Source organism: Medicago truncatula, chromosome 3 (assembly GCF_003473485.1).
Source record: "Medicago truncatula cultivar Jemalong A17 chromosome 3, MtrunA17r5.0-ANR, whole genome shotgun sequence".
Lineage (NCBI taxonomy): Eukaryota > Viridiplantae > Streptophyta > Magnoliopsida > Fabales > Fabaceae > Medicago > Medicago truncatula.
The window spans coordinates 37718157-37737626 of NC_053044.1; the positions used below are offsets into that span (position 1 = coordinate 37718157).

The 19470-nt window shown below is 32.8% G+C and overlaps 3 protein-coding genes across 4 annotated transcripts; all 3 read right to left on the bottom strand.

Moving 5' to 3' along the window:
* Positions 1-1025: 1025 nt before the first annotated feature.
* On the bottom strand, positions 1026-12170 carry LOC25489510 (CBBY-like protein). Of its 2 annotated transcripts, XM_039831471.1 has the most exons (9): positions 11775-12170; positions 11379-11449; positions 11143-11301; positions 10328-10394; positions 10051-10146; positions 9829-9875; positions 9461-9541; positions 9099-9244; positions 1026-1037 (listed from the first exon to the last, which is right to left on the bottom strand). In XM_039831471.1, exons 1-8 carry the CDS (start codon positions 12099-12101, stop codon positions 9121-9123), a joined length of 972 nt encoding a protein of 323 aa, XP_039687405.1. In that variant the 5' UTR covers positions 12102-12170; the 3' UTR covers positions 1026-1037; positions 9099-9120. The 2 variants fall into 2 exon arrangements, with proteins under 2 accessions (XP_039687405.1, XP_013460957.1); XM_013605503.2 differs by lacking the exon at positions 1026-1037 and having other exon boundaries at positions 8895-9244.
* Positions 1287-7801, bottom strand: LOC25489509 (DNA-(apurinic or apyrimidinic site) endonuclease). Its single transcript, XM_013605501.3, has 8 exons — positions 7352-7801; positions 5944-6088; positions 5263-5464; positions 4782-4860; positions 4372-4433; positions 3135-3221; positions 1914-2017; positions 1287-1610 (listed from the first exon to the last, which is right to left on the bottom strand). Exons 1-8 carry the CDS (start codon positions 7694-7696, stop codon positions 1531-1533), a joined length of 1104 nt encoding a protein of 367 aa, XP_013460955.1. The 5' UTR covers positions 7697-7801; the 3' UTR covers positions 1287-1530.
* A 629-nt stretch (positions 12171-12799) lies between the features above and the next one.
* On the bottom strand, positions 12800-18436 carry LOC25489511 (probable UDP-N-acetylglucosamine--peptide N-acetylglucosaminyltransferase SPINDLY). The gene is made up of 11 exons (XM_013605504.2): positions 18239-18436; positions 16424-16640; positions 16078-16170; positions 15901-16002; positions 15658-15825; positions 15436-15524; positions 14763-14884; positions 14451-14632; positions 13846-14130; positions 13510-13657; positions 12800-13367 (listed from the first exon to the last, which is right to left on the bottom strand). Exons 1-11 carry the CDS (start codon positions 18415-18417, stop codon positions 12994-12996), a joined length of 1959 nt encoding a protein of 652 aa, XP_013460958.1. The 5' UTR covers positions 18418-18436; the 3' UTR covers positions 12800-12993.
* Between the last annotated feature and the right edge of the window lie 1034 nt (positions 18437-19470).

Genomic DNA, 19470 nt, shown 5'->3' on the forward strand with positions numbered 1-19470 from the left:
TTTTAACCCGATAATCCAAAATTTACTTGTAAAGTCAATCTTTTCGTAAACAAAATAAGTTTGAGTCAGTGGTTTAATTTGGATAACAAGTATATAATTTCAAGGGTTTTGCTGACAACCAGTGTCCTCAGGACAATGGTTAAGGAAACTATAAATAAAAAATTTGTCTTAAAAATATAAATTTTGACTTTTGATTAAATAATAATTTCATCACTTTTTATAAAAAGTTACTCGTTTTAATTGCTTAACCAATACCTTAAGGGCACTGTTTGGCATTCTCCTAATTTCAAATTTGTAAATTTGCAAACCTGTTTCATTAAAAATCAATTTCAAAATTTTATATATTGATTAAAAAATATTTTAACTAAATCTAAGTGATAGAATTTTCATGAATAAAAAGTGAGTTAATCATATATATGTTTTTGATTTTTTGAAAAAAAAAATAGATATTTCTTGATCTATGACCCAAAGCAACTCATTTATTATGTATTGGATTGGTTCAGATTTGACAGGAAAAATTATACAAGTAGCTTAATACGATATCATCATTAATATAAATTATACAAGAGCAAAATATGTATGGATTATAATAATACAACTTAGCATTGTAGGGACCATTGAAGAGGGTTCCTTGAAAAAAGACCATTGAAGAGGCTATTAAACCAACAATCCTATTCAAATGAAAATCAATTTCTAGACCATTTTAGACCATTGATAATTTTCGATTTGATAACAGAATAAAAGATGACCAGTCAAAAGAAGAAAATAGAATACAAGATTTGTTTAGAAATTACAATTTAGCTCACATAATCACCTAATTGACATGGTTCAACAGTCAGATGATGAAATCACTTTATTTTTGGATTAAAATTCACATTTTACTATACAGAAAAACTGCATGTCAAGTAGGTCCTATGCAAAATAAATGCTAGAGCTCTTAAGGTGTAAAAACAGACGCAAAAAAATCATAGTGACTGGTGACAGAAGAAAATTAGCCCGACTTCATGTAAGTTAGAATTCATGCAGGCTACCACAAACACCACATCATTTCAATTTGATATAACGATGGAATTGATAACTCTAAATACTTATTTTGTTTTACTTCTAATCCTGACTGAGTGAATAGCATTTACTGCAATGGAAGTAATGTGAGTGTTGGAGGCAGTGCCTCAGTCCGCAGGGAAATTTTTTAGTCCTCTCATAGCTGAACACTCAGTTCACCAGTCATACTAAGTTACCAACTCCTTCAAATAAAATGTGTTTTTCTTTTGATTTTTCATAAAAAATAAAAGTGCAAGGGAGAAAACTAGGCATAAATGTTAGGCATAATATGTGCTACAAAAGAATTTGAAGTTTATGGGAAAATTCCCATAACAATGACCATTTCTGCAGGCAGCTAGTCCATGCAAGAGAAACAGTATGAAATAGCTTCTCAGTTCTCGTTAACGAAACAGTAAGCATCTAGACAATAGAGACATTAATAAGATGGTGAGAATAGACAATGGCTTTGTAACATAACCAGCTAAGTACTTATATTGGATCCTCATTTTGAGGGTTGGAACTAGGAGAGAGCTCCAAAGTAACTGGACAATGATCACTTCCATAGAAACCTGCGGAGACAATAACAAGGTCATACTTCTGAAACATAAGCTAATGAAAAGTTATTGAAAATGATAATAACAATGGAGAGATATGCACAAGAAACCCATGCATATGAAAATGACAGCAAAGCCTAATTTTTGGGGTAGCCATTAAACAGGTTAGATACAACCCAACAACACCAATTACCACAAAGTTGCACGCTGGATTCAGTTTTTTAACTTAGATAAGCTAAAGGAGGAACCATATATATAAAACGAATATCAAATTTTGTTGAGTAAGCAACCAGTATCATCACAAGAAAAGAAATTTACCTTGTAACTCTATCCCTTTTCCATGCATTTCACATGCAGCAATCTTTTCTTTAATTTTTTCTGAAACTATGAAATAGTCTATTCTCATCCGTTTTCCGCGGTACCTTCAAAGAAAACACTCAAAAATCAAGAAGCCAAAACCTCAATTAAATTTTTCAATTACAGATTCTTACTCTTTGTTTTTTTAACCTATTGCTGGGTCTTACTTAAATCAGCAGCTAAATTTGCAACTCACCAGGAAGAAGTGTGAAAGAAAAATGGTTTAGATAAAAAACCAAAAACATAATTTAAACTAGCGTTCAGACGGACACTCTGTGCCCGCATGTCTGATCTTTTATTGCGTTAATACGTATAAATTACGAAAATTAGTTTTATGAAATTTTGGTTAACATTATTCTGGTTTTGATTAAAATTATAGGCATGGATATTTTTCACTTTCATACTATAACAAACTATATTTATCTTTTTCAATGAGAGCAAATATAATATAAATTCTTATCTTTTTGAATGACACCAAAAAAGTCATCCGAAAACCACGTGTTCTCTTTATATATAGTATAGATTCATCGAAGATTTTGTTTACATATATTACATTTGCAATAAAATATACATATAATATTCAATTGACCGTCGGGAATGGCAACAAGGTTCATTACTTTTGAATTTTACAATACTCCATAAACAAATGATCAACTTTTGTTTGTACTATGAATGAGGGAGATTGATTTTACTAAAAAAGAAAAATGAGGGAGACTGAAAGTTCCTATTATGGATTCATAGTGCCTTCTCAAATATTATTCATGTATATTGTATTGTTATATTTTGATATATCATGAGTAACAGTAGTAGTACACAATTTTGATCAATGTCTAATATGATCATGTTTTGATTAAATCTTAAATGATGATGTTACTGCTCATTAATTATAACAAAATATATGTACTTCCTGCTATCGTGCATGCTATATACGATTTTCTCCCCGTGTGTTGCACAAGTTCACGATACTAGTTCCTTATATTTGCAACTCACCACACATTTTAACAGTCATTACAGAGGAAGCCTTCCTTTCTAGGCGTAAAAGGAAGAAGTGCAAAAAAAATGGTATAGACAAAAACCAAAAGCATGATTTGAATTCTTCAAAGTGCATTGCCTCAACATATAGTTAACACTATTGTACAGTCAATCCTTATGGTATAAAGATCAATAAAATAAATTTCTTACCTCCCTATTGGGTTTCCAGACCATGAGAAGCCCTGCTCCATGTCCTTATCCTTGTGCAGAAATCTGTAGGCATCTACCAGCTTCCCCCTAAAGCACACTCCGTGATATCAGTTATCTAGACTTAAAAATAAACGAATAAGTAATTCAAAGATAAAGGTAAAAGGAAATGATGGGTAAACCTTACAGTCAGAAAGGAAAAAAAAAAAAGATTCAATAATGGTGGAAGATAACTTTTTTATTAGTTCAGTTGTCTTTGTCTTCAGTTGCAATAATACTCAGAAAATACATACTTCATAATCTTTTCCATGACCTCAGAAGATTAATATCTATAGAACAAATGTGAACCCACCAAGAAGAATCTCCTTCCAAAAAGGACACGCCCTGTCCAAAACTGAGCCACTGCTGATTTCCCCAAAGGTAACAAATCAAACTGAATATCCCTTGTGTGATCCCCGCCAACTTTTTAAGCAAAGCCCATGCCCTTACTACCATAACCACCTACCTAATTCTATAAGTACTGCATAATTAATTAAGTAACTTCAAGATTCCTGTCAAAATGAAAGGTCCAAATTCTACTAGTATTCCTATACTTTATGTAGACACCACTCTTTTTCTGTTTCTTTTTCTTTGAAAGATGCCATTAAACAACGTGCTACTTTCTACCTCTTCTTACCCATCATGCAAGTCCAATCCCCTATCTCTCTATCTAACTTAAGCTTAGGATCATCATATCGGAAATCTCATGGCAGCCTTGGTGTCATAAATCATTATAAGAAAACAAACAATTTAACACCCCTTTTAATGAAGCAAGGTCAACAGGAGTAACTTAACGTCAAAAATTAAAACTAAAGAGCATCTTATTTCAACGGACACAACTGTTAGCAAACTATAGGTGGTTCAAACACAGATATCGGAAAGAAAAAGAGACTGTTTAAAATCACTTTTAAAATGAAATTTAATTAAAAATCAGATACTACAAATTGTACAGAATGCTATATATAAAACACACTTCCTAAACCTTAACATATTACAATACAGTAGACATTAATCTCTCCTGACAATCTATCTCTTCATCAAGTTAGATAAACTGCAGGGAAAAAAAATTCCCGCTTTGTGGTTGTTATTGGATTCCTAACCAATCCAAGCATATGATAGCAAGTTCAAGAATGAGGTTTGGCCATGTTATTGCTATAAGTAACATAAATCAATGAACCAAAAATAATAATGAATGACTCACTCTCTTAAGATGGTACCAAATCGTGCTCTTTCAGCCAAGGTAAATCCAGGTTGCCCATAATCCTGCATAAATCCATATCATTGGATATTTAATAACTATGTGGAAGGTATATTACACTACTTGATCTGAATTGTTAGAGATATTAATCCTTTCTTGGGCCTCTGCCTAACAATTTAAGCTAATGAGAGTTGGTACTTGAAAAAGAAATCGACGTGTCCATAAACAAGTATTTAATGTTTCAATCCTTGCAGCCACCATTCACAAGCGTGGGGATGTTGAAGTCTCAAAGATAATAAAACTATTCTTGGCCTCTACCTAATAGCTTAAGCCATTGTGAGATAAATCAAATGAATTTAAAAAAGATGAATCTATTTTAGAGGAATCTTCAAGAGTAAGTAAATTGACCAGACCTCTTTATTTGGAGGAACATAACCATTGAGTTTTGCTGTACTGAAAAACTCTGGTTGACTCACATCGATCTCTTCATGACTGCACAAGATGGATATATCAGAGTTAAAAGGATGAAATTACTCATCTCTATGAGTTTTTAAAGTTCACAACAACTATAAATGCTTTCGAACTAGGTAAAAATAATTCTAAAAGCTAATAAGAAGCAATGCAGCCTCAAGGACTTAGTTTCATATAATGCATATAGATGCATCAAATTAAAATAGAATATAAATCTTAGTGGTCCTCTCAAACTTTCGGATTTCAGTTTTCTTGATGGCACAGCTAGTAACAAACTAGATGCATCCAACAGTTGAACAAGCTCATATCTAGAACTTCATAGCTGGAATTTATTTAATGACAAAAGAATGGATAAATAAAAGTAAGATGCCAAACAAATAGGACGGAACCACCAAAACCAAAAGAAAAATAAAGATTAGCCACCTGACATTCAGATCCCCACACCATATCAAAGGCTTGTCTGAATTTTGGTTAACAAATTCCAGGATTCTTTTATCCCATTTTCTTCTCCTTTGAAATGAGTTTGGCTCCTCTTTCCACCCATTATTTGGTACATATGTATTCAATAAACGAAGTGTTTCAAATTCAACTAAGATTACTCGGCCATCTGGTTCATGCTTTGAAGCTAAAAACAAAAACAAGAATGAGGATCCATCAGCAGTAAACCAAACATTGAATATAATCAAATGCAAATATGTTAAAAAAATATTATTTCAGCAACAATATCTAAGCCGCATGCCTTTAGGACATGTAAAATTAATTTAAAAAGTTAAACTGCAATTTTGAATAGATGTATAATAAATTTGTAATGGAAAAAAAGTTTCAACAACCAAAACATTGTAAAATTATATTTAGGAAAATTCTGAATACTCCTCGAGGCAAATCTTTTCTACAATAAGATTGTGATTCTTTTAAAGTCACACATGAGTATGCTCAAACCGTCGAGGAGTATAAATTAAGATCAATAGTTTATTCTCATCAGTAAAAAATATCATTAATATCTTTTTTTTTTGAAGGAATATCATTAATACATTTATTTACATTTACCAAAATAAAACATCTAATGCCATAAATACAAAAACAAAAATCTGTGAAGTAGAATACCTATTTTATCAAGATTGAAAACAACACTTTTGGGCTTGAAACATTTTTTCACAAATAGTGCTGTCCCTGCATACTTTGATTCTGCAAGAGACCACCAGACATGATAGTTCCCAAACGGTGGATTTGAAAGTGCACGCATCAATATCTGTATGTTTGAACAAACATTGGTTCTAAAATATTAGAGAGGTATATGATGATTTTATCAATTTAGCAATAATATTGTTTAGTTCACTTTTCGGTGTTGAAGTGATTTCAATGCATGTTAGAGATGCCATAAAGCCATTCACAAACCTTCACCTAATAATAGCTAAGTTTTTTTTTTTTTTTAAAGAATTGGCTATTGACATGGTATCAAGGTTCATAATTAGCAAATAATTAGTAAATACAAGATAACAATTAGCAAATAATAACAAAAATGGGCATATGCAATGCACCTCTACATTTCAAGTTCAAAAAGCTCTTGTGAGGGGGGATGTGTGCAAGATACAACAAAACCAATCATGCGTTATCACGTAATAGTTAAAGATTTAATTGAGCTGGTCACTGATCACCATACCATAACATAAAGACTGAGTGAAGTGATTGAAACACCAAAAACAGAACTTTGGGTGCCAAAGACAGATAGATATTTACAAAGTCTAATGTAAACTCAATTTATAAGCTTTTATGTCATCAAACAAAATCATTGTAACCTCAGTTTCTCAGTGAATGTTACCATCATATCTCTGACCTAAGCCGTAAACACCTAGCATATAGTTGCTTATGCATTAGTAATTTCTATTACAAAAGATAAAATAAAGTTAAAATGTTTTTCTATAAGTTATAAGCTACTTTAAGTAACTGTCATGGAGAACTTATGGATGTGTCATAAGTTATTTCCATAAGCTTTTCAAAAGTGCGTAAACCAATAGATAAGCTCAAATAAGTCAATTTAAACATGTCTAAGAGCTTGTTTGTATTGACTTATTCGAGCTTATCTACTAACATAAGTTTTGCGTGACCGTTTGAGAGAACTTATGAATACAGCTTATGACATTATTGTCATAAGCTGTTATCAGGTCATTTGCACAAGTTCTCCAAGATAGCTTAGATGAAAAAAAAATTAACTTTATTTTATATTTTGCTATGGAAATAGCTTCTACATAAGTGCTTATCATGATAAGCACATGTACTATAAGCTACAAATAAGTTGTTTATCCAAACAAGGCCTAAATAGGAGTAACCTCGCGTATTCTAGTTCTAGCTTAAATATTCTTGATTAACCATAATTAGTTATTTAACAATTTATCTACCATGCAACAAAACCATATCTATTTAATGGATTATACCATTACACTTGGTCAAATTAAAATTAAGAAACAGTATAAGCATTGAAATGAAGATTATGAAAATGTGGTTTGTTTGTTACCCTTTTTTCTTCCCTAGCAGCGTTAGTATCATCTTTAACTTCAGCTTGATTTTTAGGAGCGGATTTGGAATTGGAAGAAGAAGAAGAAGCAGCGGGCATACGAACTTCTTGAATGGCGATAACGTCGGGATCGAAGGTGGTGATGAAGTTGCTGAATTCTGACCAGTTGTTCTTCACGCGAAGGAGTAAACTGTTGGCGTTCCATGTCATGAATTTCAATGGCTCCTTCTTCGTTGCTTCTTCTTCGTTTTCGTCTTGTTTTTTTTCTTCTTCATTTTCGTTTTCTTTGGGTTTCTTTGAACATTTCTCTGAATCTTTCTCTATTACTTTGAAAAACCGTTTCATTGTTCTTCACAAACCTATCGAAAACGCTTTGCTTTGCTTCTTCTTCTTCAGCACACTCACACTGTGCTTTCTTTCTCACACTCGAAATGTTTTATTTCTCGTTACAAATTATTAAAAGAAAGTAAATTAATTTAGATTCTTTAAAAAAAATGAAATTAGGTCCAGTCAAAATTAATTGTTTTGTTCCGTGAGCTTAACTCATATGGTTAGCATATTATATTACAGTGACATGGTTTGAATTCCGACACTCTACTTCTCTACATTTCAAATGTGTGAGTTTTAACCAATAAACTACTTGATAAAAAAAATTGCCAACCAATAGACTATAAGATTATTTTGTTTCAAAAAACAATACAGAAGATTCATCATTTGAAGATAAATAAAACTTGATTTAAATATAACGTTGCTCGTTCTTAAGGGTGAAAATAGGTCAGACCGACTAAAAACCTTATATTTAACTCACATGTTTTGACAAGTTAGACTTTGACCTTGCAAAGTCTAACTTTACAAAGTTTATTCCCACACTCCTATTCACTAAGTTGTACTGTGAATCTCTTAAAAAAATATATATGTTTTGGTTCTGTTTATTAAGATTTTTGTTCCATTTTAATCTCTTGCAAGGAAAAACTCATTTAGCTTTTTTCATTTCATTTTGATCTTTTAAGTTATGGTTAATGTTAGACACTTCAATTCTTTTGTCAATTTTCCATTTGAACATGTCAAATATTTCATATATGACAATACATTTTGGTGATTATACATTTTATTCATCAAGAAGAAGAGAATTAAAACATAAGAAATATTTGACGGATTCAAACATAAATTTACATAATTGTATTTGAAAAGTGTTTTAAATTATTATGTAATATTAGTATTTGATTGACTTCTAATATTTCCAAATTCTTCCCTCAATTTTTTTCTTAATTGCTTAATTATTGTCTAAGCAAAATTATATTAAAAGAAAATAAAGGTAACCAGATATACCGTGTTCGAATTCAGCTATGTAAATGCAATAAGGTTAAACATTTTGAAGAAGAGTTTCACCACCCAGTGTGGTCATATTTAGTTCTAAGAATTAACTCTGTGGTATGAACTTATATTTGTTATTTAAAAACATCTGCTGAAGAGATTTATTTCCGAAATGAATCAGGTTTTACTATTCTCCCAATCATGAGTCTGACCCCATTTTTAATCGATGTTAAAACTTGGTCATAGGCTTTTTATTTATAAGAAAGAGATTGAGGCTCTTGACATTTTTAATCATCAAAGGGTTAACAAGAAAAATACAATTAAACATAAATGAAGCTTAACAAGAAATAAGCTTCTTTACACAACCAATATAAACATTGATCTTTTCATCAAAGGAGGAATTGAGCACTGGTAGAAAATATCAGCGAAGGAGACCCTGATCACTTCACAGTTTGCTAGCTGACATATTGCTTCTCAAGAAGGCTACCACAAAATGCCAAATCAAATCTCTCCTCAGGAGGATCACCAATGAAGTCAAATACAGCATCTGCATTTAAGAAATCTTCATCTGCTGTATACCTGCATAATGCATTTGAGATCAAGAAAAAGTCAAATAAAAAGTAACCACATGTCCACCAAACAAACCATTTACATATAAGAATGAAATCACATTGAAGGAGTTAGTAGGAGATCCCGAATTCAATACCAATAACTAACATAACTACTAACTTACTATCATCTCTGCCTATAAATAAAAACATAGAGCTGCTTTCCATTTCGTAAATAGAAATATACCCGCTCTTTGTTACTATACACTTCATCCCAGCTGCTTTAGCAGCTGCTAGACCTATAGCACTGTCCTCGACCACGACACATCTGTAAATAACAATATTTCACGTTCAAAAGTTGCACGCTCCATACAGTTCAAAAACAAATAACTAGTAACTAGTAATAACTTGCTCTAAAATTTTGGTTCAAATAAACGCCATACAATTCTACAGTTGGTGGATAGGTTTGATACAACATTTGATTTTATGATGGATACATTTGGCATATAATTGTTTTGAACCATTAACTTTTCCAATGTCCTGTGCAATTTAAAGAGTTTGACTTTTCATGATTAGTATTCCATGTACTAGTTAGGCATGACTATTATGAGATACCTCGAAGGTTCAACACCGAGAGTGCTTGCAGCTAGTATATAGATGGCCTGTCACAAAGAGCATAACACAGTTAGCCACATAGATCATACCATACTGAACATTCAATCATATAGTAAAAATGGCTCCATTGTTTAACTGTAGTATGTAAAATGTGACTGCATATAAACTTAGATTGTGTCCTGAAAATCTAAAAAATTAGCATTGCAACGATGAAAATCTTACTGGATCAGGCTTTTTTCGGGGAACCACGTCTCCTGCAAATATCTGGATTTTTGCTGCTCGCTCAGGTCCCAGTAAACATGATACTATTGCAGAGACCTGAAATCAACTCATGAGATGGAATACAGATAAATGCAGAACCGATATTGCAGTTATGAATAAATTACACAGCATTGTCAACAAACATGTAACTAATAGGAATTGATTCTAAACAATGAGCCATTTTTCCCTATAGTTGGAAAAATTCATTTAAGGAAATTGTGTAAGTGATTATACATACCGCCTTCTCATTGGAAGTGCTGCAAACTGCAACATTGACTCCTTGAGTTAAAGCCTGATCAACAAGCCTGTATGTTTGATAGAAAGAAACAGATAATAAGATAAGGCAGAGAGTTCATGTCTGGATATAAAAGAAACAGCTCTTTTTAATTAGGCTAAAATATGGTTTTAGTCCCTGCAAATATGTCTCGTTTTGGTTTTAGTCCTTGGTAAAAAAAAAAATTGTTTTTGGTCCCTGCAAAATTTTTTGTTTTTGAAAATAGTCCCTGACTCCACTTTTGAGATGATTTGCATACGTGGCACATTATAACTGAACCAATTTTGTAGTTTTTTATCCCTGCAAAATATTTTGTTTTTAAAAAAGGTCCCTGCAAAATTTTTTGTTTTTGAAAATAGTCCCAATTTTTTTTTTTTACCAAGGACTAAAACCAAAACGAAGCATATTTGCGGGGACTAAAACCATATTTTAGCCTTTTAATTAATGTTGCAACACAAAACATGAAAATTAGATCGAAAATCAAAACAACATGATGTTGTAAACAATATCAACCTATTATCCTACTAAGGGATATTTCCATATGTTATAAACCAACTACTTAGTAGGTAATTAACTTTTCTAGAGTTTTAACTTTTGAATGTTAACTAAAATTGGTAAGTATCAACTTCCCCTAGCTGTTTCGAAACTAAATTAATTCATGACGAATAGAATCGAAAACTCAAGCTATTAGGTGACACCCAATAAATGAATTTATTTACATGTTTAACAAAAAATATTATAAATAATGAGTATGGATATACAGATAGATAGTAACCAACTTTGCAACACCTGGGCGAAGAGGCAACAATTTTTTCTCCACAAGTTCCATGAATAGTTCTGTCTTCCGCTTGTGAAGCGAAGCTATGAAATCTTTCCTTTCTTGTTCACCTGTTGGGGCATTCGCAGGCCAACCTGTCTTGTTAAAGTACGCCGTCATCCTACAAAAAAACACATCAATTATAGCTTCAAGTTCAAAACAAAAAAATATTGTACAAGTATTTGAATTACTACTCACCTTTCTTTTCCACCTCCAATTTTGAGCAACTCACCGTACAATTCCACGTCCCATGTAACGCCTAGTTCTTTCTGCACAACTCAACAACACATTCAAGTGTTATTGCTAAAGCATCTCAGTTAGTGTACTACTTTCGATTGCATACTAGTTCCAAGGCGTAGGTGGCTGAGGTAGGATGAAGACATTCTAGTTCTAGGATTCAAACCTGATTACTAAGGTTAGATGTAAAAGTTAGTTACACAAGTTAGTTGTTCTAATCGGCTATATAAGTCTTATTGTACACGCTAGTTGTTCTATACTTTTATCTTATCAATGACTTCTATTAAGAATAGTTATAACCATAATAAGAAGTAATATTTACTTGTGAAAAAAGAAAGATTAAAAAGCAGGAGGCACCTCTTGGAAAGTATCATTGAAAGAAATGCGGTGACCATCTTTTTCAGTATCTACAAGGACTCCATCACAGTCAAAAAGAAGAGCTGAGGGAAGCGTGGAAGATGCTGAAGCCGAGGCTGAGCAACTCAACCTACGTCTTCTGGTTGTTGAAGTTGATATCTTAAGAGCTTTGACAGTGAAAGAGGATGGTGAAGTACTGTGTTGTTCATGCTCCTTCTTGTTGTGTTTAAGGAGGCTAATAAGTGTTGTTGTTTTTGGTTGATGAGTTCGATTCAACAATGAAGCAGATGAAATGGAGATGATGCTATTTGCTGATGCCATGGCCATTGCCTTAGCTTTTCCTTGCAAACCAAATCATCACACACATTTCAATTACTACTTATCTGCTTCCTATGGAGTGGGACCGTTAATTGTGGTTTTCAACTTCCAACACAGGTTCTTTTTGATTAGGTACTGTTGTCTTTCTTGCTCTCCACGTGGCATTACTATATGCACCTCACATTTCCTTCCCACACACACCCACTCCCTTTTTTATTTCATAAAAATATTAATAAATTATTAAATTTTTAAATGGTTATTAGTTCTCCATGACTAATTCTTATAATAAATGATATTATACATCAGAATCATCATCAAGTTAAACATTAATTTATAAATATATCCATTGACGTATAGTATGATATTTTAAAGAGGTGTGATTTTAAATATGAAAAATGTTAAAAAAATGTCCTTAAAACATTGTTTAAAGAATCAAAAGGGTTAACTTTTCTACGGAAAAGTGCAACTTCGATGCTATGTCAAATGAGCAGATATGTTCAATGGTGCACAGTTTTCCATTGACAACGTGTGTTTGAGACTCAATCATGGAAGTCCTAAGCAGACAGCATGATTAACACACAAATATCAAGCATGCAGTCCCCTGGTTTGTTGTTTGTTTTTACTTCCTTTTAATTTTCATATAATTTATTAGTTCAAAGAACTCGCAATCAACTAAACAGTATACTATATAATTACATAGCCTGAAATGAACTCAAAAAAGAAAAATAAAACTATATACCCAATTGCTCATTTTCAAAGCACGTAAAGATACAACAGGCCCGTTCCTCTTTGATTTCAAACTATATACTCAATTGCTAATTTTCAAAGATACAAGTTCATTCCTCTCTGATTTGATTATTCTAAATGAAGGAACGGCAGAAGAAAGGAACAACATACAATATCATTCTTTAAGAGTACATGAGGAAAGGTCTTTGCATATCTTCGACATTGTGGCAACCTTAATCAAGTTAGACTTGGCTGCATCCAGCATTGAATCTGATTGGAGTGCTTTCTCAAAACAATGCTTGGCCTCTTCTAACAGACCCTCTGCAATAAAAACAAGACCCAGATTGTTGAATGCAGGAGCATATCCAGGTTGAAGTTCAAGTGACTTTGTAAACATAGCCTTTGCAAGTTCATATTTTTTCTGCTGGCGATAGAGAATTCCCATATTGGATAGTATAGCATGTGCTTCTTGTTTTGTTGCCAAAGACAAAGCCCATTTGTATACTTCTTCAGCTTGTGATTGTTCTTCTGATAGTTGAAGCGAGACACCTATTCATACATTTTTAAGACATGCAAGAGGGAGTCAAAATGCCGGACTAAAGTTGGCACTTGACAATAAGGCATCGAATATCGTACTTGAGAAGATAGATATTCCCATTACAGCCAAGAGATAGAGAAAAGAAGCAAATACCGAGGTTAGACCATGCATAGCTGCAACCCTTGTCACAGGCAACAGCAGCTTTGAGGTATTTTTGTGATGTTTTGAATTCCCTAGCACAAAGACTGTGAAGGCCAAGTTGGTGCCACTGAACTGCATCATCTGGATCTTCCGCTATGGCCTAGTAGAAAAAGAATGATACACCAAACAACGATGTGAGATAGTAAATCCAACAGAGACACCAAACATTTAACATCAGACAAGCTGCATAAATGCGTAAATTAGCAAGTGTATACTTAGGATAAGGCACAGAAATTTTCCACCTGCACCTCAACCTGGGGACATACCTATAAGAAAGCAATAAATTACCTGCTTTAGACTGGAAACAGCACATTCTTCAATTTCCTTCAGCCCATCCTGTTCACTTTCGTATGCTGCTGATATCTCATGCTGAGCCTTGTGGACCATTGCAAGCCCGGCCCATGCTATTGGAAGCTCAACCAGGGATGAATCACCATCTCTTATTATGGAAGCCATCTCATTTCCAGCAGATGAAAGCAATTCACTAGGATCTTGAGATCTTTCTGCCTCCTTTATTCGATGGCTTGCTACAGCATATCGAGTAGACATGCAATTAGGTTCCAGTTTTGCTGCCTGGCAACAAAAGGAAGGAAAAAAAGAAACAGTAAATCACAATCTAAATTGGCCAAAACATCCTCAGAAGATGGCTTAATAAAAACAAGGGAGAAACTATAAGTGACACTAACACTAGCCAAAATGTAATACACGTAAAATCAATGAGTAACTCCAGCTATCTTTAATCATGGAAAAAAATGCCAAAAAAAATGATCCGCGAGTATTTGTTTCAAGAGAATCCAAGGCCAAAACATTTCCGCCAAGAACAAGGACCAGGAAACCAATGAACAGCCTCAATAAATACGCTATAAATGACTGTAGCAAGGGGCCATGAGCACCTTCTCCAAGCACTTGCTGGAAATCCGATGATTCCCAGTAATAGAAAATGCATAGGCAAGATTTGCCCAAATATGGGCTGATTTTCCATCTGCTTTAATTGCAGCTAACAAACATTCCTTAGCAACATTAGCAGCCATAGATTGCTCTGCCGAAGCACCTTCTGCAGCATTTGCACCAGCACCTGGAATTGAAAAATCCAAATGACAAAATCAAAACCATATTACAAAAATTTCTTCAATATCTAGATAATCATATTAAAGGACAAATCAATGTAATATATTATGAGAGCATAGATCATATCAGTATAGTACCTGCTACAACTGAAGCATTTTTACACAAAAGGAGAGCAGCATAATTGACCAAAGCTGCAGGATGGTTTTGATCTTTTAGTATCAACTCTTGGAAACACTTCGCAGATAATTCCAAATCTCCTCTGAAGGAAATTTAGTTAGTAACAGTACTGAGGAAAGACAAATGGAATAAAAATTCATAAAACTCTTTTCAATTAAAGCCACAAAAATATCCGTATTTCTCAAACAATTCAATGCAATAGTATTACACAGAAAAAGGGTTTGAATATTTCTTAGAACAGGATAGCAAGAGAACTCTATTATAAAAACAACCACATTAGCATATGTGTGGTAGTTTTCATTCTAAATTTCTCGCCCAGTGTTATCGACCGGGGTCCACGGCAGATGTAAAAAAATCTGCCACTGCAATCCACCATGGCTGATATTTGAAAACACTGTTCCCGCCTAACCAAAAGCATCTGCTGTATGGCGCATTGCGGGTGTACTGAAGATAAACTTTTCGCTAAAAATGAAAGACATTATCACCACATGTCACATGGGAATGAATCTCACATATGTTACAAAGTAAAGGGTGCAACTTAACTTGAAGAGTTAAATAAAATACAAAACATCCCAAGTATATCACTTTACTTATTTTATATATAAAAAAGAGGAAATTACCATTTGAACTTACATTTGAAGGTAAGCTATCCCAAGATTACCAAGGCAATCATAGTTCTCTGGTGAAATGGCCAACAAGGATGACAAAACTGAGATAGCACTCTACACCAGGGTTTGAAGTTTACATTGGTTCAGGAAATGGAAAAGAAAAATGTAGTCACATCAATTACTGAAACATCATACATGCCGCGAGAGCTTTAAAGTGTGCAGAAAAGAGAAAACATGGTGCCTGTACCTGCACACGGCCAGTTTTAAGAAGGATAAAACCCAGTGTATTCCATACAGCTGCCTGCCTGATATCCGATTGCGTTGATTCTTTCAGTTTAGAAATAATTTCCTCCAGTTCGTGAGGTTCAAGTTCTTGGTCTGAACTATTTTCTGATGAACTTTCTATTATCAGGCACTATAAGGATGATAAGAACATGTCAATGAACAGAAAGACTATAATAAATGATCTATCAAATTAAGATTATCGCACCTGTGCATGGTGAATTTGAACTAAAGCAAGGAACTCTGCCCTATCAATCTCAACCTCTGGCCTGAGTAATATCTCTTCTGCCTTCTCATAAGCCAATATAGCCTGACAAATTTAATGACCTAATGAGTAACCTGTATGTAGACTAGGAACTGTAACAGGTAAATTTGGAAAAACTACCTTTTGAGGTTGGTTTAATCTTTGGTACATCAAGCCAAGTATAAAATGAGCATGAGCATTTTTGGGCATCTTCCTTGCAACATGAACCAATCCCTACAATCATACCTAGTTTTATCATTGACTAACCAAAAACAACAACACTGGCAATATTCGTAAAAATAAATTACCACTATGTCAAGATTACGTCTTGCTAACTGACTAACTAGTTTTAGGTAGGAATTAGTAAAGATAGCTATCTGACTATCTGGAATCCTTAGGCACATTAGACTGATTGATTAATAGAGTTTAAGAGTGGGATGATTTAAATTAAAGAAAAATATATTTGATGATTCCAAATTAAACTCACAGTCTTCATGCTGCTAACTTTTTCTTCCCTTGCTGAAGGAGCCCCTTGAACATGTTGATCACCATCCGCATCAGCTCCACAGTCAATAGAAGAATCCGTCTTGCTAGGTTTGGAACGGCATTTCCCCAATTTGTTCAACAATTTACCTTCACCTTCGTTGCTATTGGTGTCTTTGGACAACAAACTCTTATCTTGACTGTTTTCATCATTTATCAACCTATATGTTAATTCAAAAATCAATAAATCAATAAATGACAAAAACCAACAAAAAGATATTCAGAATTAATGCAAAATTCATATTGCAATAAGTCAAGATTTTTTTAAGAAAATCTTGCTGTCAATTGAATGGACAATAATCAATAACATGCATAAATGTTATATTCACATTTGCAAAATGAAATACAATGATATACTATAGCACATTTACAAAGGAATGATTCAGTTTTACAACTACAAGCTTGTCGGCCGTTTCTCTTTCATAACTTTCCGAAAAATATATCACTTGAAATCCATTACAATGTTTGACTTGGTTGCGAGGTCCAATATCTTCAATGAAATTACAAAATTATAGACCCAAATACTCGTTAAACACAGTGTTGTCAATTGTGGATAGTGGAAAATAGAGGATTGTTAAAATTTCCCTACGCAGTAGTGCTAAAGCTTCGCCATAGCTGATATTTGACAACATTTTGTATTAAACAACGTATCGCAGAATAAAAGCAATTTGTCCAAGTTTCGTTATGCTATAGTCAAGGTTTTAAATAACAGTCGAGGTCGCATTAAGGAATTTGCGATTTATGCTATTACGGACGATGAGTTATAGATTGTGATCGTCACGATGTGAAATAATCACGCCATTGCGCAATTTTTTTTAAAATTATTTGTACAATATAATGTATAATAACTTGATTTCTCGTTTTTCATAATTCATAACTGTAACTCTTTGCAAAATTTTATAATGAATTTATTTCTTCTAAAATGTGATTTTTATCCATAAAAACGGGTTTCTCGGTCTATTTTTTGGGAATGACAGCTGTAACGTTGTTTCATGGCGGTGCAACGGCGTTTTTGTTGCGGCCATTTTCACGGTAATGGACCATTTTTAAAACCTTGGCTATAGCAGTTATTTAACAACACTGCTTCCACATCCATTTTTGAAAGATAGTTTGTCGTTAAACCATGTAACACTACACCTAAGGTTGAAGACTTATCTGACCCTCGTACCACATTGACATATGTGTTTACATGGGTGTGTTTGTTTTTGCTTAAAAAAAAAAAAGATTTTGTTTTAAAACAATCTATAGATTTTTGAGAAAAGCTGAACCTAATTTCCGTTTGTTTACTATCATAAAAATCATTTTTTTAAGATATGATCCTCTTACACTTAAGTAAAAAATAGATTTTGAGAAAGCTACATGGAATAGCTTTTCATTTTGAGGTTAAAAATGATTTTTTTTAAAATTTGAAACAAAACCCTCTTTAAATAAAAGAAGTTATTTGTTGGTAAAAAAAAAAAAAATCCAAAACAAACGGGCCCTCGATCACTTCCATTTTCTCAAATTATTAGGAGAGTATACGTGTGAGTATCGATTTCCGTGCATCATAGTTAGTAAGCCAGCAATTATGTTAGTTAGTGTTACTACAGGCTTGCCTAGTTCATATTTCTGAGCACAATGTATTTGCACAAGCTCTAGTTTATAAATGAAGTTGAATTCATTGTTTCAGTTCTAATTAATCAGAAGTCTAAGTTCAAATTGTTATCTAAGGACGAAAAAATGAAAAAGTAAATAAATAAATTTAAAAAAAATAAGATACCTGGTGATTTCAGTATGTGGTGGAAGTGGAGGAGGAAGAAGTGAAGAAGAATGATTATTGTCGTCTTCGTCGTCATCGGCTTCAGGGGGATCGATGTTGAGGTCAGCCAAAACAGCGAATTGTTTTCTCTTCATCCCTATCCCTGACGACCTCTCTTCTGAACCCAACTTCTCAGCCATTTCAACTCGAGTCAGTTAGGTTTCGCATTATATGTACTTTTTTATGCAGGGATGAGGGACCCTCATTCTTGTTTTTTTATTTTTATTTTATTTTTATTTTTATAATTGAATAATAACATGTAAAACTATTATTTTTATTTTTATTTAAGAAATGTAAAACTGTTATTATTATTATTAACACATTTTTTCAAAACAACATGTTCATGCCTATAAATCATTATTTTTAATTATTAGTTAGTTATAATCTTGGTGGTTTTTTTTATACACCTTTTGTTTCAAATTATATGATATTTTTGACATTTCACACTTATTAAAAAATTAATTAATTTTGTATGAGAAGGAGATGCGTTGTTTTACAAAATTATGCTTAATAAATAGAATGGAAAAGTTAAAATGAAAGAATAGAGTGTAATAAATAGTATGAAAAAGTTAAAACAGCTTATAATTTAGGATGAAGAGAGTATTGATTAAGGAGAATAATTTATCAACTCATTCAATAAAATATTAAATATAATTAATGTTAGTTTGTATTATAGGGTTTCTTTAGAATTTTGTATTTTAGCTGGAAACATCAGAATATTATAGCTTTTTTATATTGGAATGAAAGAGAGAGAGAAAAGGAAAACAAGGGATGACACAAGAAAGAGCCTCTCCTTCCTTAGGTTAGAATTGAGAAATAAAATAATATTAGCAAGAATGACATCTAAAAAATGTAAAGAAAAATTTCTGTCATGTCCTCTTAGAGTAAATGCATCATTGCAAGTGTTCATTTTTTGATATATTTGGACCATCAGAATGGTCTAATATGTGAAGTAGATAAGAGAGATTACCTCTTTTAAAAGAAATTAGATATAATAGAAGAACAACATGAATGGCACATGTCTCAACAATGTCATGAGTTAGACGTATTTTCTAGCTATTGAATTCCTAAAGTAATGTTACATGATTCAGCAGCAAGAATATTAACCGTGCCAAGCTTACACACAAAACCCTTCATAAATTATAGTTGTTTAATCTTTGATTAAATTAAATTAAATTTATTTTGGTATATTT

Excerpts from the sequence above, each read along its gene's own strand:
- LOC25489511 (XM_013605504.2), bottom strand. The coding sequence starts at position 18,417 with ATGGCTGAGAAGTTGGGTTCAGAAGAGAGGTCGTCAGGGATAGGGATG. Across the intron at positions 16,641-18,238 it reads CCACATACTGAAATCACCAG|GTTGATAAATGATGAAAACA; the intron begins GTATCTTATTTT and ends ATTAACATATAG. Across the intron at positions 13,368-13,509 it reads CTATGCATGGTCTAACCTCG|GTGTCTCGCTTCAACTATCA; the intron begins GTATTTGCTTCT and ends ATGTATGAATAG.
- LOC25489509 (XM_013605501.3), bottom strand. The coding sequence starts at position 7,696 with ATGAAACGGTTTTTCAAAGTAATAGAGAAAGATTCAGAGAAATGTTCA. Across the intron at positions 4,434-4,781 it reads ATGTTCCTCCAAATAAAGAG|GATTATGGGCAACCTGGATT; the intron begins GTCTGGTCAATT and ends GGATTTATGCAG. Across the intron at positions 2,018-3,134 it reads TCTGGAAACCCAATAGGGAG|GTACCGCGGAAAACGGATGA; the intron begins GTAAGAAATTTA and ends TTTTCTTTGAAG.
- LOC25489510 (XM_039831471.1), bottom strand. The coding sequence starts at position 12,101 with ATGGCCATGGCATCAGCAAATAGCATCATCTCCATTTCATCTGCTTCA. Across the intron at positions 10,147-10,327 it reads GCACTTCCAATGAGAAGGCG|GTCTCTGCAATAGTATCATG; the intron begins GTATGTATAATC and ends AGTTGATTTCAG. Across the intron at positions 9,876-10,050 it reads CCCGAAAAAAGCCTGATCCA|GCCATCTATATACTAGCTGC; the intron begins GTAAGATTTTCA and ends TCTTTGTGACAG.